Source organism: Peromyscus californicus, unplaced genomic scaffold, assembly GCF_007827085.1.
Source record: "Peromyscus californicus insignis strain IS unplaced genomic scaffold, ASM782708v3 Scaffold_17__1_contigs__length_78620276, whole genome shotgun sequence".
Taxonomy (NCBI): Eukaryota; Metazoa; Chordata; class Mammalia; order Rodentia; family Cricetidae; genus Peromyscus; species Peromyscus californicus.
Genome location: NW_026294469.1, coordinates 47,671,007 through 47,687,474, shown reverse-complemented (window position 1 = coordinate 47,687,474; position 16,468 = coordinate 47,671,007). Strand labels below are relative to the sequence as shown.

At 38.3% G+C, this 16,468-nt stretch overlaps 1 protein-coding gene across 1 annotated transcript in view; it reads right to left on the bottom strand.

The window, feature by feature from the left end:
• Positions 1–16,468, bottom strand: part of Adamts19 (ADAM metallopeptidase with thrombospondin type 1 motif 19) — a 209,084-nt gene that overhangs the window by 21,677 nt on the left and 170,939 nt on the right. Inside the window, exons 19-21 of the mRNA XM_052742227.1 lie at positions 10,939–11,074; positions 3,132–3,336; positions 2,073–2,225 (exon numbers count right to left, since the gene is read on the bottom strand). Of these exons, the coding sequence (XP_052598187.1) occupies positions 2,073–2,225; positions 3,132–3,336; positions 10,939–11,074 (494 nt within the window). The remainder of the gene's footprint in view (positions 1–2,072; positions 2,226–3,131; positions 3,337–10,938; positions 11,075–16,468) is intronic.

Below are 16,468 nucleotides of genomic sequence, written 5' to 3'. Positions count from 1 at the left end.
ACCACAACATGACCCAATGAGACGTTATTCAATCTAACTATACTTGTGAATTTTATATATAATTACGGTAAAATCGAAAAACACAGTTTTTCAAATGTAGCATAAAATAACCAGTGTTCTTTCTACCGCCCCAAGTTCATTTTTCTTTGTCATAAGGTACAAGGCAAGGGCACGGCAGGCACGTTTTACTAACCCAAAGCAACAATTCTTGTTACAGGGACAGGCAAAGCTGCGTGTGTCTCTAACCCTAGCCCTAGGAGGGCAGAGACTAGTGGACCCTGGGGATAGTCAGCTGAAAAAGCAAGCAGTGTGTTCAGTGAGGGAGACTGTCTCAATAAAGGAGGTGGAAAGAGGGAGGAAAATGTCTAGCATCGATTTCTGTACCTCTGCTCCAAATGCAAATTAAAAACCAAAAACCACCAAATGGCAAAATACCAACAGGCAACTTCAGCTAGCACTCCCGCTGCATTTTCTTCTGACCTGCACCTTCAAACACATTCCTTCATTATATGAAAACATTTCTGTCCATTTCCCATTTGATGGCTTGATCCATATGCTCCTATGTCATGTACCCATCAGAACTGTCTCTTACATCTCTTGAATTCCACCCAATGTGTTTTCCTCCTTCTTAGAATTATTGAAACAAATCCTGCACCTGATAGAAATTGATTCTGGTAATCTGGAATTTGTTGATGTCTGAAAGTCATTCATGCTGAAATGTGAATCAGTAAATAGCCTTATGGGTCAGGTTGAATGCTTGTTTATAAGTGCATCTGAATCCTAAAGTGAAATATGAACGTTGAAAATAGTGGAAAAACATTAAATTTCCTAAGAACTCAAATGTAGTCTTTGTGTGCAAATGATTATTAGGGAAGAAAGCCATAAATACACAGCTATGCAAACACACACACACACACACACACACACACACACACACACACACACACACACACACCACAATACTTACGTTTTCCACCCCTACATCCACACCCAAGCTACCCATCCACACACAGAAGAAAAGAGATTAGTCTTTAAATGTCCATGATTTCATGTGGGGCAACATTGAGAAAGTTAGAATTCACATACTTCATATACTGAAAGTACTTCTTCCAGAATGTTCTTTAGCTCATTTGGTGGAGAGCTACTAATGTTCTGCAGCAGATCTTTCTTTCCATTCATGAAAACCAAGAGAGGAGGCTTATATTTTACCTAGGCCAGAGCATTGAATGCTCTGTGCTGAACACAATGTCACAGCTGCATGTAGGATTATTACATTTGGGAAAATGGTACAGTAGAGCTGTGTTCACCCTGATCTGATGAGAGTTTTATACTAAAACATGGAGCTCATTGATGTCCCATGAAGGGAATGTATTAGGTGTATCCCACAGCCTAATCATATATGAGGTTCCACACGCATCCCATATGCTCTACATACGAAAAATTTTAACAAACTTTACTGTTACCAGGAAATAAAATTGCCCTCTGCCCAAATGAATTCTGTCCATTTGAACTGACTTTAGCAATGTGATCCTGATTCCACTCTTGACAAGCTGATGTCCCCTCTAGGATACACCTTGTCCTTACATGATTTTCTACATCTCTATTAACACCTGTGTTCCAACCTTGTTTTATCAAAGTGTGGGGGGGAGAGGTGAGGAATTCTGGTGATTTCCATTTCTACTGTGCACAGCCCAAAAATACTGACTGGCAAAGAACTGTTTCTTGTCCCTTTGCTCTTCTATTGGTAACCCCTTTAATTGTAGTTTGAATTTACTCATTTATAGTATTTTATCTATCAAATAGACATTATTAAACACAGTCTGAGGAAGAAGTATGACCATAAATGTAGCAACAAAACAATGTTCACTATTTTTAGAGATCTTTTTGCTATGCTAACTACGATGTTACGATGTTACATATTTTCTCTGTTTTATCTCAATCATTAACATCATTCCTTAGAGGTCATAATCTCAGAGAAATGGACAGACGTTAAAGATGGGCATGGAACACTACCCCCTTGATATCCGCCTCTACTCTCTACACTTCCTACACTCAATGCAAATCATTCTCACCTTAGACCAGTCACCTACTCGCCACACATAGCATTTTGAGTAATCCTCACAGTCCTCCGCCTCCCTGGGTCTGGTGGAGAGTACACACTTCTTTCTCGGGTTAGTGCACCTCACGGTCCTATGCCGGACGCCTTTGCCACACTTGACTGAGCACTGGAAGATAATATTAAAGGTTTGAATAGAGTTGACACAGGCCATTAAGGCACGTTTAAAATGGTTTCTATCATTTCTCTTATTTTTTTAAAGGACAGCTAGTTTTTTGTTTAATAAAACAGGTCTATTTAACATTTTACATCATATACAGTACTATGAAATTATGTACACAGATAATTTTCCGTGTGTCTACGTGTGAGTGGGCTTTGCACGTGTATCATGTTAATGTATTTGTAGGGCTCCATGCACTTACACACCTAAATTGGTTCAGAGAAGTCCCTGAATGTATGCAATAAGTGGCATATATAGGTATGTTAAGGTATGTGTAATCATAATGTGAGTTTGTCACTGTGGGTTTGCATGGAACACACTTGTATGTGGCACACTACAAGCTTGCAAGACTGTGTGGTGTCATGAGTTCACCTTGGTCTAAACTTAAGCTTTATTACTTATGTAGAACTTTTGAGTGAATTATTTCCTCTATGTTATACTGCCCACACATATAAAATAGCAAACAATTAAGTTTCTTACATTTGTGTTTATATATAAATACTTAACCAAATAAGAAGTAAAATCTCATAGCTCACACATATAAAATAATTGCTAAATGTTAGTTTCCTTTTCCTTTTTAGTATTCAGAGATATGCAAGGAGTCATATATACACTTAATGTGTGCTTCTCCAGCAGTACTCATAGTATATATGTGAGAAAAATCATTAGTCTAAATTGTACGTGAGTGGTCCTTTGGATTTCTATATTTTCAAAATTAGCTATTTTCCTTTTTATCAATTAGTAGTTTTACATATCAATTGTCACGCACACCTATTTGGGACATGACACAACAAGACTTTGTAGGAGCAAAGGGTCAGAGAAGGAAAAGGGAAAGAAATAGGATGTGTCCCATACCTCAGACCACACGCCTGCCTCCCACACTGTCATGCAGTCCTGGCCCTCACAGCGCTGGGCAGTGGCGGGCTTTGGCCCCATGCAGTCTCTCTCCAAGGCTCTAATCAGTGTTCCGTTGTTCAGTTGCTGGGTACAGGCCACTTGTCTGCTCTGTACTCCCTTTCCACACGTTCGTGAACAGGTGGTCCATTCGGTCATCATCCACCTAAAAGTCAAGCAAAGGTCATTGGAAATGAATTTAAAAATGTCTACTTACCATATACATGACACTCACCATTCTGGTGTTCTGTGTTAACCTGTCTGCTCAACACCTACTCACAGAATAATCGTCAATATAAAATGATTTGGAATTGTTCCTTTTCTTTGCATTGCAAATGTTCACAAAACCCACATGTGTTGGAACCACAGCTATTGTGGCCATTTACAGAAAGGCAAATTGAATCATACAGAGATTCAGTGAGTTAGGAGACTATCTCCCAGCTAGCGTTGTATATGCTTTGGCCTAGCCACTGACTAGCTCTGATGCAAACATAGACATATGAGTTTATTAACATGATCTCATTTCAGTTATCTTTGGGACTCTAATAATTTGTTTTCATTTTTACTGATTTAATCACTCAGTCAGCATACACATACACATACACACATATTTTAGTTCCAAACAATAATCAAGGCAGTAAAATGTATCTATGTTACTGCTACTTCTAATGACTTGAGGTGTATCACAAGGGCATTAGCTTAACTATCGATTCTAATTTAACTTTAGGAAGGAACCAGGTCCTATGTTAGGAACAGTCTCCCTTCCCACTGTCCTGTATTTACTCATATCCTTGCAATGTGGAAGAGCCATATGTTGAAATGGAGTGAGGAGAATCCCACGGCACTGTGACACAGCATAAAGCTACCTTGTAAGGGCCACAAAAATATAAGCAAGGTGACAGACAGTCCATCTGATATTTGAGACAGCTTCATAGTGACTATAGAACAATACTGATGGCATGAACATGTGAGACCAAAGGATGGTTCACAGCCCAGGCACAATGGAGTGGACAGAGTCAGATTTGATCGAACGACTCAGAAGGCATGAAATTTAAAACCATATGGAATTTTTTATATAGTTACTCAGGGTTGGCGAAATGACTCAGGAAGTAAAACTGCCTGAAGCAAAACCTAACAATCTGAGCTCAGTGGGAACCCGCAAGACAGAAGGAAATAACTCAGCCCTACTAGTTTTCTTCTGACCTCTACATGAGTTCCTTGACACCCATCCCTCCAAATAAATAAACAGATAAGGAAGAATATCCCACTTAACATTTGAGGTCGCACTTGACTATGTATAGCTAAAAGTGCACAGAACGGAGCCACCAGAAAGAGGGCTGGTGTAATAGATATGATACATATATTGACATATTTAAAATAATTTATCTTTAAACTACACATGCATCTTCATCTTCTACTTGTTCAGAAACCAAACCATGTGCTGAGTTTGCTCTGCAAATAGTTTAAGCTTTCACCTCAGGCCATTTCCTCAGGATCCTGACCAGGCCCCAGACAACCTCCTCTTAGGATGGCCTTCCTCTTAGGATGCTCATCCTGGCCACTCCCAGGCTTGGGCATTTCCACAGTTCTGCCACCTGGCTTGTGGAAACTTGTAGCCAAATTTCTAAATGGTCTTATTAAATAAAAAACATGGAGCCAGAAAACTGGGTTAAAGCCTTAGAGAGATCAGGGAAATATAGAAAGCCACCAGCTAACCTCACCTCACCAACTCCGCAGCTTCCAAGGAACACGACTTCCTGTCTACCCAGGCTTACATGCCTTGCACATTTGCCCTCTTAGCTCAGCTACCTCACTTCCTCTTCCTACACAGTTCTGTCACTGTCTGTCTGTTTGTACAGACCTCCAGGTCTCTGTGGTTGGTACTGGGATTAAAGGCATGTGTCACCACACTTGGCTCTGTTCCCTAGTATGTTCTTGAACACACAGAGATCCTGCCTGCTAAGGGATTATGGTCTTGAACACACAGAGATCCTGCCTGCTAAGGGCATGTACTGCCTGACTTCTTTGTTTACTTAAAATGACTGGCCTCCCCACCCCCCGCCCCGCCCCGCCACCCCTGATCTCCAGGCAAGTTTTATTTAAAAATGCACAAATAAAATATCATTACATTTTAGCACAAATAAAATATCACCACATTTCCCCTTTTTTGGTCTAATAAAAATAAAAAAATAGTTATAACTAATATAAGAGAAACTATATACAATAAGTACAATAACTATATACAATATATACAAACAATAAATACATCAACAGTGTTTAGTCCATTTGCATTTGACAAATTCAGAGAAAATATTCCATTATCTATCCTATTTTGGTGAGTCCAAAATGTACCAAATTCCCTTTCTATCCTAACTTATATTACCAACAGAAAACTATCTTATGATGTCTTTCAAACTTATACACTTAACATCTCTTACTGAGTTTCTTTTCTGAATTTCTTAACAAGGAAAACTGTAACTATAACTATCTAATCTTCAACTCCCCCAGAGACCCGAGAAGGAAATAATACTACCTAGTGAAACAGGAAGTGCAAACAAGCAACTTCCAAAAAAATGTGAGTTGACAGAAACAGCCAGCTGCCTGGACAGTCACCCAAGGTTTCTCTGCACGTTGGGGCATCATCTTCAGCCTACAGGCTTAGAATACCTGACAGACTCATTTGTGAAGTAGGATGTACACAAAGCCTACAGTTCAACCTCACATTCAGTGCGAGTATTCTATGTACCACATAAACTTGAATTCCGCCAGTGTCCTGTCATGATTCAGGATTTTAAATTCTGGAAATTGTTGGTGATTTGGAATTTGGCTGCCCATTCTTCTTGGCTTGTGAGTGGCTTCATTTCCTTTATTAGATGCCAGTCTACCATTGAGAGGTTAGACTCTGAAGTCTAGTTACTCCTTCAAGAATAACTGTTTCCGCTACTGTTCCATTGCACATCAGAAGCCATTGGTCCACTGCCTGTTAAGCTGGCTTTGAAGGAAGTGGCACTGTACCTTTTCCGGATTGCAAAGCCATTTCAGCGATGGAGCCATATTGTCCTGGCTTCAGAGGACAACTGTTTCTAAAGCTGCAACCACACTTGTCTTGGCAAGGATCTGTAGTCCTTTGCTTTGTGTCCTGTCTGTCCATTTTGTCCTGTTTGTCAGCAGTCGATGTGAGAGCATTTTGTTGCCCAGTGGCTAACTTTTGCCACAATGAAAGTTAACTCCATATGCAGTTTCTTCAATGCCCATATCTTTTCTGAAGTAGATTGGTGCTGCCAGGAGCAGACATGTCTCATAGTCATAAAAAAAGAAAAAATCTATGTTATTAAAACATTTTAAATGCCATATTCTGTAGATCTCTGAAGGGCTTGAAGATGACCTATCTATCTAAAATATATCTCTGCTTGACCTTGAAAACATACCTAATATGAGTACAAGTTCGATTGTAATGTCTAACTACTAACTTCCATTTCTTTATATTTATAATAACATTCAAGGATTAGCAAATTGCATTACATTGTTAAATGAACTGTATAGGTACAATATCCTGAACAAGATTAGAAATATACATACAGCATTTGATAATGATATTAATCTCAATATATATAATTTGTACACAATATATAAAAATCCAATCTAATGTAAAATATTTAAAACTAGTAGTCTTTTAAAAGTAAATTCAATAATCCACCTTTTCATCTGTATCATGTCTATATCCTCTCTTTTTTTCTTTTCAGAGAAGATTAAATTATCTATCCTTTATTCTATCATTTCTATATATTTTTTCAGAGTAGATTCAATAATCTACCTCTTATATATATTTTTAAAAATCAAGAACCTTAAATCTAATCTCCTTTGTTTAGCTTCTTTCCTGATCATTAACAATAACAACTTGTAACCAAACATCCTAAACAATGACAATTATCCCAAACCCAAAACCCATTGAAAGACCAAACAAGCACCCGCCCCACCTCTTGGGAATGTGGGTGTTGTGTTCTTAAAATTGCTTCTTGCTGTTTGTGGACAAAGGCATCGTTAGGGGATCCTGAAAAGAAAGATTTTGGGTTAATTGTCAAGTTCCAGAGTGGCAGCTGTATCATTTGTTGTCCAGTCTCTGCATAATGCAAAAGTGCAGGGCTTATCTCAAGTCTTCGCTTGAATAGTCTGTGAGGCTGGGTCATCTCAGCTAGCCATCTCTTATTTGTTCTGAGCAGTTTGTAGTCCAAAGCTGATCTAATGGGTGATGTTTGTCAACTTAGTGGTATTATTATTGTCCATATGGAATCCTCATTGTGGGGCCCCATCATCTTTCTGGAGGCTTCAAATTCGCTGTTAGGCCTGTTCATGATTCCCTGAAGAAAACTGATAGAGACTCCAGCACAAAAACATGTATAGGCAGCTAAATGAAGCCTTTTTTCTAGAATTAGTTAGTACTCTATATGACCATTAATATCATAACAAAAGTTTAATATCTATCTATCTATCTATCTATCTATCTATCTATCTATCTATATAAATCTTATGAATTTTGATATAAAATTCATACCTTAAGAAAAGATTAAAGAATCAAAGTATAACCAAAGAATTAAGATTAGTAGCAATAGTATAGTCCCTTAATTTTTTTGGTTTTCTTCTGTCCCATATCAGATGGCTCTTTCTTCTAACATAATACAGAGATTTTGCATTTTCCTTTTAACAACATGCTTGGGTTTAGAGAAGGAGAGAATCATTCTCCAACTCCAAAGTCAGCTTTAATTTTTAATTGAACTGGGACTACAAAAAGACCATTTGTATTAAGTGTCTGTAGAGAAGAATAGAAACAAACATTTAGGAAGACTTATGAAATTTTATATGTGATATACCAATAGGTCAATTTACTCTTTTTCTTGGGACATTCATACTACGAATAAAATATGACCAACTGTGTCAAGTTCCTGCTGTTCCTGCTCCCCCACCATGATTGACTGTACCCTCAAACTGTGAGCCAAGTAAGTCCTTTGTCTCGTAACTAGCTTTCTGCTCTCTTCACATTTATTTATCTGTTCTTTGTATGTGTGAGTGCATGTGTGGGTTTAGGTGTATAGATACGTATTTCCCATATCACACATGGAGGTGAGAGGACAAATCATGAGAGTCACTTTTCTCTTTCCACACAAATGTGGGACCCAGGAATTAAACTCAGGTAGTCAGGCTTGGTGGCAAGTATCTTCATCCATCAAATCATCTCATGCCTCCTTAGGATGCTTTTGTGAGGATATTTCATAATAGGAGCAGGGAAATGGAAACACAGAGTGAATGGAACTAGAATATGTTCCCTGGGGAGACAGAAGAGAAGCAGGGGAAGGAAGGATGTGCCTTGTCAGCAGGTCTTGGAAAGATATCCTGTGATGATCCGTAATGATTGTTCATGTTCATTCCCTGCTTTCCTCATTGAAGCTGCTTCCTGTTTAAAGACATTGCCTCCCTGTCCCACGGAAGGAAGATAATATCCTCCAACTTCTAGTCTGATGCAAAAATTTCTCACTCAAATTTGAACTTGCCTTGTAAAATGATTCATTCACCATGTCTTCGTCAAGGCACCTCCCTCCAAGGTGGTTGACAGCATCAGCTGATAAGCAAATGCTGAGTACCACACACTTTGCTCCTTCACAGAAAGAGTCAGGAAGAAAGCAGGACATTCTAGTCCTAAAATTATAAGCTCATTCAAGATCCCAGATGCAGCAGAACAAAGCTACTGCTTTCAACCAACAGTATACATAAATTGTGTTTTAAAGTTAAGAGCATCTCATAAAATAATTGAGCATTTAACACCTTTAATCCTGGTGCTCTGGAGGCAGAGGCAGGTGGATTTCTATGAGTTTGAGGCCTGCCTGGTCTACAGAGTGAATTCTAGGACAGCCAGGGCCACACGGAGAAACCCTGTCTGGCAAAAAAGAACAAATAATAATAATGATCTATGTAATATAATATAATTAATATAATATTAAAATACATAATATATAATGAAAAATATACTAGTTATATTATAATAATTTAATTAATACAATCTATTATAGATAATAGATTATTATTATTATTATTTAGCATTTCAATATCAACAAAAAGAGACAGAACAATAGATAAAGAAGTCTTGGGGAACTATAAAGAATCCAGATTCTTTTCTGACAGGACACAGCACTGGTTCTACTTGTTTATCTGTCCAGTGCTGAGTGAAAAGGACTCAGGATCTGCCTCCTGACATCAAAGACTTCAAATTTCAGCTTCTCAATTGCACTGCTTCATTAAAAAAGTATGACTAGTGCCAGGTGAATGGAGTGATAGGATGCATATTAACGTACTTCTTTCTGCAAATTCTTTTCAAATCATCCTCCTATTCTGTTAGATGTATACAACCTATGTGGGGGATTAGGACTGTCAGTGGAGAAGGAAAAATTAGGAATCAGATTACAATAACTTAAAAACACCAAATCCACGGCAAAGTAAGGCTTGAAACCTCAACACTTATAAAGGAAGAAAGGATTCCCCAAACATTTTAAGTTTTACTACGTGGACTGAACTCATTAAGTAAGGCTTAATAATTTTATTTTGCAATACAGTGGGAACAGGGAGACTTCAGCAAATAAAAGGAGTGAAAACAAAATCCAGACGTGAACATTTACCTAGGCAACACTAATTTCCAAAGAAATCAGTACAGAAATGAAATAGGCGTAACTGGCAGTTTTGTTCCTCCAACCACACAGCCCCCTCCCATACTTTCCTTTTGTGGTAGGACGTTATGGGGAAGATGAGCTGTACAGGGCTACAAAGCTGTACATTCTTTGCATGTTTGAGTGATAGGGTGTGCAAATTCTCCATAATTCAATTGCAAAAGCTCTTATGAAGGGGGATAGATTCTCTGCCTTTCTGAGAACTTTCAACTCAGTCCAATTCACCAAGTCTCAACAATCTTGAGTGTCAGGTAAAGAAAGCATTCTTTCACCACTCTAGAGAATCAATGAACCCTCATTCTCTTTTTATCAGACCTTCTCTAAACATGGTAGGGTTTGTGACATTGGGCTGTCTTACTTAAACACACCACTTATTTTTAAGAGAAAGCGTGTGAATATTCAGGCCACACTATGGAAGCCATGCCAAGTACCCATAAGCAAAATTGCACCTAGCTTCATACATTCCTATCTGCTTCCTAGGCCAAGACCCTTCTTTCTTCCATACTTGAAGCTGACAGCGTTGCTATTTTGCTCCTTATATACGAGCCTTGACTGTCTTGTTGCCCGATATTCACCAAAGAAATCATAGCCCAGCCTAGAAATCTGGGGACCAGATAACAGGAACTAGGCAGTTGGTCTTGAGACCTTTGAAGGAGTGAGGATCTGGATGCTAGCACCAGAAGGACCCCATACCCCATGTTGTCTTGCAGGGCTTGGGACTGCCCAGACTTGCCCTGGTCAACTTTTTCCTGTCAAATTCTAACGTCTCATCTGAAGCAAATAGCTAGATTCAATTAAATGACAATAAACCTGAAGAGGTGACTCATAGTTTCTTCTTACATTTAAGATGTAACCTCTATTTTTATTTACAGGGTTGTTCTCACACTCTGAAGAAGTTACCCATAAGTCTTAAGCTACTCTCTCAGCTCTAGCTTATTTCAATGTTCACACGTGGGTATGTGCTTCTTTGTAATGTTCTGAAGAAGCAGTTATTTTGATCGTCACTGAGTTAGTTTGAAAGCGAAGCCATGCAATGACTGCTAGAATACAGTTACCTTGTTTGACAAGGTTGCTCATTGCACTTTCGAATTTGTGGCTCTGGCTTAGTTAAGTACTTGCATTTCTTGTTGTCCACAATACTGATATTCTTGCTCATGATTTTTGTGCAGGACACTGTTGTCTTCCTCTCTCCTGCAAAGAGCAGATGGACACATAATGCAATGATGTCATTACAGGCTTTTGTGAAATGGAGATTTCCGTATCGTTTAAACCAATTTTAGGTTATACCAATGAATATGAAGCTATTTGTTACATAACTAAAGGCACCTTTAGGCTTAAAGATTTTTCCTTCAAAGGTACATGGCCGTTCCTATTTTGTGTGTTAATGACATATATCCTGGAACCCACACACAATAGTAACTTCAAAACTGAAAATCAAGACAATGATATCCCTAAAACATCATTTTCTGTCACACATATTCATTTAAAAGGCACAAACATCTGAATGCCAAGAGCTCAACTCCAGTTTGGAGCTGAAGGCTTGGTTCCCTCCTTACAACCTGGAATGAGACATGAAGAGCAGCAATCTGTGTGTGTGATAAGATGGCCATGGACTGGCTGGAAGAATGCAGAGTATTCTGCCCCTTACACTCTTCTCATTTCCTTTTCCTTCACTTATTATTTCCTCATGCTATATATTTTCAGGATACAAAAGCATGTTGGTAACTCTTCTTTTTTTTATCCCCAAAAAGTGTCTCCTGTGTCCATTTAAAAGTTTCTTCCTTCAATCTGTCCGCTAAAGTAAACCGTGAGGGAATGTGGTTACTGTTGCTGCCACACAGAACCTTCAAACACTACAGGATGGCTCATTATTTTAATGCCTCTGTTGTGCTTGTTGCTCAAAATGGGTCTTTTATATAAAACAGAACTTTGTACAGAACTGATTTATCAAAATAAATATAATCCATTCTTTCAAATATTTTTCGATGTTTCAGAACTCCAAAGCAAAGGAAATATTTATTTCACAGGTACATTTTAACTTGTTTTTTAAAAAAGGACTTGGGCTGGAGAGATGGTTCAGTGGTTAAGAGCACTGGTGTTCTTGCAGAGGACTTGGGGTTTGACTCCCAGCACCCACATGACAGCTCACAATCATCTGTAATTCTAGTTCCAGGGGATCTGATGTCCTCTTCTGGCCTCTGTGGATACCAGGCCTGCATGCAGTGCACAGACAGATGTACAGGCAGAATACCCACATGCATAAAATTAAAACAAACACATCTTTTAAAAAAGTAAAAAGAGGACTGGTGTCAATGTCTTTAAAATATTTTTATTCATTTTTTAGAGTTTTATCCATGAATACTGTATTTACATCATATCTACCCCTCTTTCCCCTTCAAATTTTTCTCATGTTCTTTCCCACTTCTCAAATTTATAGCCTCTTCTAAATTAATATTGTTACATATATACATACACATGTGTCCAGAAGACACGATCTCACAGCTGGCATCCTGGTTCTCCAACTCTCCAATTCTTACAACTCTTTCAGGATGTTCTGTGTGCCTTAGGTGTGGGGTTTCAACTAGGGTTGAACATCCCATGATTACTTCTGCATTAGTTATTTGTCTATTGCAATAAAATACTCTGACCAGAAACAACTTATGGTGGAAGTGTTTGTTTTGGCTTGCAGCTCCAGAGGATAACAGTCAATCATGGTGGGGAAGTATGACAATGAGCAGTAGGCACAGTGCTGGAGCAGGAAGCTAAGACATCACATCTTCCATCACATATACAAAGCAGAGTATGAACTGGAAGTGGAGCAAGGCTATAAACTCTAAAAGCCTATGCCTAGTTCACACTTCCTCCACCAAGGGTCTAAATAATATGCCTAGACAGTACCACTAATAAAAACCCAGTGTACAATCATGTGAGCCTGTGAGGGATATGTCTTCTTTGAACCCCACACCTACTATCTACATTTTGACCAGTTGTAGAGCTCTGTGATGGTCATCTTAGTCAAATAAGAGGTTTTTTTTCTTCTATTTTTTTGTTTTTATTGTTGTTGTTTTTGTTTTTGTTTTTGCTTTTGGTTAGGTGAGCTATACACTTATCCATGGGTATAAGGACATTATTTAGAATGCTGTTAGAATTTTATCTGTTTAGGAAAATGACAATAATAGGGTCTCTTCTAAGATCTATGACTCCATTCATGAGTAACTGACTATGTTTATAGTACCAGGAATGAATTGCTTCCCATTGAGCAGGAGCTTTTTTTCAATAAGGCAGCTGTTGGCTGTCACTATGATAAAAGTGCCACATTGCCCCACTTGGGGAATCTTGGTGTGCTAGTCACTGCTATGATCCGTAGGCTTTAAAGCTAGGTTGAATTATCATTTGCTTTACTCCCTTGGCAGTTGCATAGCACCTTCCAATATTATAAGAGCCAGTCCCCAGGAAGAGGCTTCCAGATCATTTACAGCTTGAATCCTCAAAGCCTGTGTCTAAAGTGTGTGGTGTGTTCAGCAATAGGGGTTTGCCTTCAAATTATGGGTGGCAAGCAAGGGCAAGAGCAATGGTATATATTGTTTGGGGAAGGGTCTCCTGGACCAACAATCAAAAGGAAGGTTCCCTATAACTGACACTGGGATTCTTGTCATGCATGCGTAGTGTGTGTGTCTGTGTGTGTGTGTAATATGTACATGCACACAAATATTATGTATATTTCTAAGCAAGTCTACAGAGTAATATTTTCCTATGGCTTTTTAAAAATCCTAACTGACACTCATCTATCCTTCCTCCCTTTCCTTCTGCATGACCCTCCCCCTTCCCTTCACATTCAAGGTCCCTCCTTTCCACTCTCTCCCTCCATAGCACCTGTAACTTACTCTTTATAAAGCCCAAGATGAAAGCTTTTACCAGTGAATATGTACCATCTATCTGTGTTAACCTTTTTCTCTTCCCCCCTCTTCCCACATACTGTGTTACAGGTAATGATAAGTTGTTTGAAATGTTTGCTAGCAGTATTTTTAGGTAGTATTCACCTCACATAAGAATTCCTGTCTTAAGTTTTTGTATTCTGTAATAACTGACATTATTAAACTCACATCAGTTGATTATGAACTAAATTTAGCTTCAGTTATAATGTTAAAATGCCATTTAAGACAATTGCGATAAAAATTTAGCTGGACAACATAACACATTTTTGTTTCTTTTCTCCACTTATTACTCTATGTTTAATTCTATACCATACAGCTGGGAGAAAAACATTTCAAATACTGAAATGCAATGCTGCTCAGTGATGCTACTTGCTCTCCCTTATGAGCTATTATTCCTCTTCTTTCTGTTAAAGGTAACGCCTGTGTATCTGTTTTTAATGTTCTGGGCATACTCTCATTTAATTCATGGATATGCTGAAAGATTACAAAGTTTTTTGGCTATAACATCAACAATGTAAAGTTAGAGATGATGCCATTCTTGAAATCATGCTCATACACTTTATGAACTGAAAGGGGAAACAACATCCAAAAGCCCAGAAATATTTTGGCATTGAAATAAATGTGCCCTACTAACACAGAAATTATTAAAAGCTGTTGACTAAACAGTGGAACATCATCCAGAGAAGATCGGCACAAAAATAGACCCTGTAAGAACTACATGCAGAAGGGACATTTTATAAAACAAGCCAAGGGAACTGAAAATAAGGGCAGCTAAAGTTTTATCTAATCATGCATATTGAACCATCTTTCTGAATCCAAAGAAATCCTGAATGGCCAAGAAGACACCATTTTATGCCAGGAAGAACTATGTGAAGACTCTGAGCTACCCTTGAAAGTGATATGATGAAGGAAAAAAACCTTCAGTTTAGGTGTCCCAGATTCTAATTCTGACAAGCCCTACATGGACATGTAACATCGAGACGTAATTATTTGCTAAGCATTCCAATTTCTTATGATAAAAATTAAGCCACGTTGAAGAATAGCTCATAGTCTCACTAACTCGGAAACTCAGAGACTCCATAGTGAACTTCTATTGCTTGATGTTTAGAAATTAACAAAATATTTCCTAAGACCCACAGACAAGACTTAACCTTAAACAGTTGGCTTTTCAAACCTAAGAACTATACATCGTGTGTATTTATCAGACTGCAACTGCAAAGAAAAATAAATATACTGCAGTGGGCAAGTCCTTTCCTGTCTAGAATTTTAAGTGTAAACAGGTTTTAATGATTGATTTTGCAACTTTGAGGTGGATTACCAGTTCCTTAATTATTCCCCAATTTCATAGCCTACCATCACCATGGGATAGCAACTGAACAGTGGGCTGCAGGCATGATTGAATACCTCAATTATATTAAAGAGAATTTGCAACTGCACATTTTCATTTGAGGATGTTTCCTTCTGTTGGTGCTTTCATATATATATATATATATATATATATATATATATATATATATATATATATATACATACACACACATATACATATATTTTCATATATATTCTGCTTCCATATATATATATTCATTTATATTTTTCATATATATATATATATGAAATGATATATTTGTCTGTTGGATGGAAGCAGAATCCCTTAATGGAGATGGCCCTGTGAAGAATAGACAAGCAAGAATAGACAAGACAGACTTGTAGCCTTGGGTGTAGATGAGACACCGGGCTAGGAGAATGGGGGAACTGAAGGCATGTATGGTGATAGCGGGGCCCAGCAAGAAAGAATATCCTGTGGCAATGATGACTGGTGAGAAGTCCCAATACAAGCAGTAATTTGAAGTGTGTTAGTTGGAGTTCACCTTGAGAGCCAATTGTATTACGTAAAATCCCCCTTGTCTGCCCTGTGTTGCTTTTTCTGTGAAGGCCCCAGAGGGCAGGGGCATGGCAACCCCAATGTCCCTTGCTCTCTGTGCCTTTGGGTGCTCCCTGAGCCTCTGGGCTCCCCTAACACACTATTTCTTGTCCTTGTTTCTCATGCTTACTTCACCAACAGGAGCATTTTCTTGTTTATAAACAGTGCTTTTGGATCTAGATCATAGGGGCTTTGGTTTTAGAATTCTCCACAAGACACTGCTCAACTTTTTCTTACCGAAGCTCTGTCTTCTATCACCATAGCCTCACTCTTAGTATAGTCAAATGCCAGCCTCTGGGTGACTCACTTTCATTTCTTATGGATTTTGGCTCCCAGCTTATTGTTGTTTTGTTTTTGACAGTGCTCCTAGAAAAATTCTAAAATTATAATACCTGAATGATTTTCCCTACTGTGTTCTCAGTTTCTGGTCCTCTTTCCTTTCCAACAATCTTGATTTTTTTTCCATTTAATGGTGACAATAATCCCTTCGTCATCCCAAGAACCCTTGTCTGTAACTTCTATAAACTTTTCTCTATTTTCTGTCATCTCTTATGTTCCAATCCTGTTAGTGCATGGAGTCTGACAATTTCCAAAGTCCAAACATGTCCTATAACCCTTCAACCCGACCACCCTTTCAATGTCCTACAAGTCCATGCATCTTTAATTTCCTCTTCATACAACCATTTGAACTCAACACATACAGTTTCAGGCCATCACTTACTACTT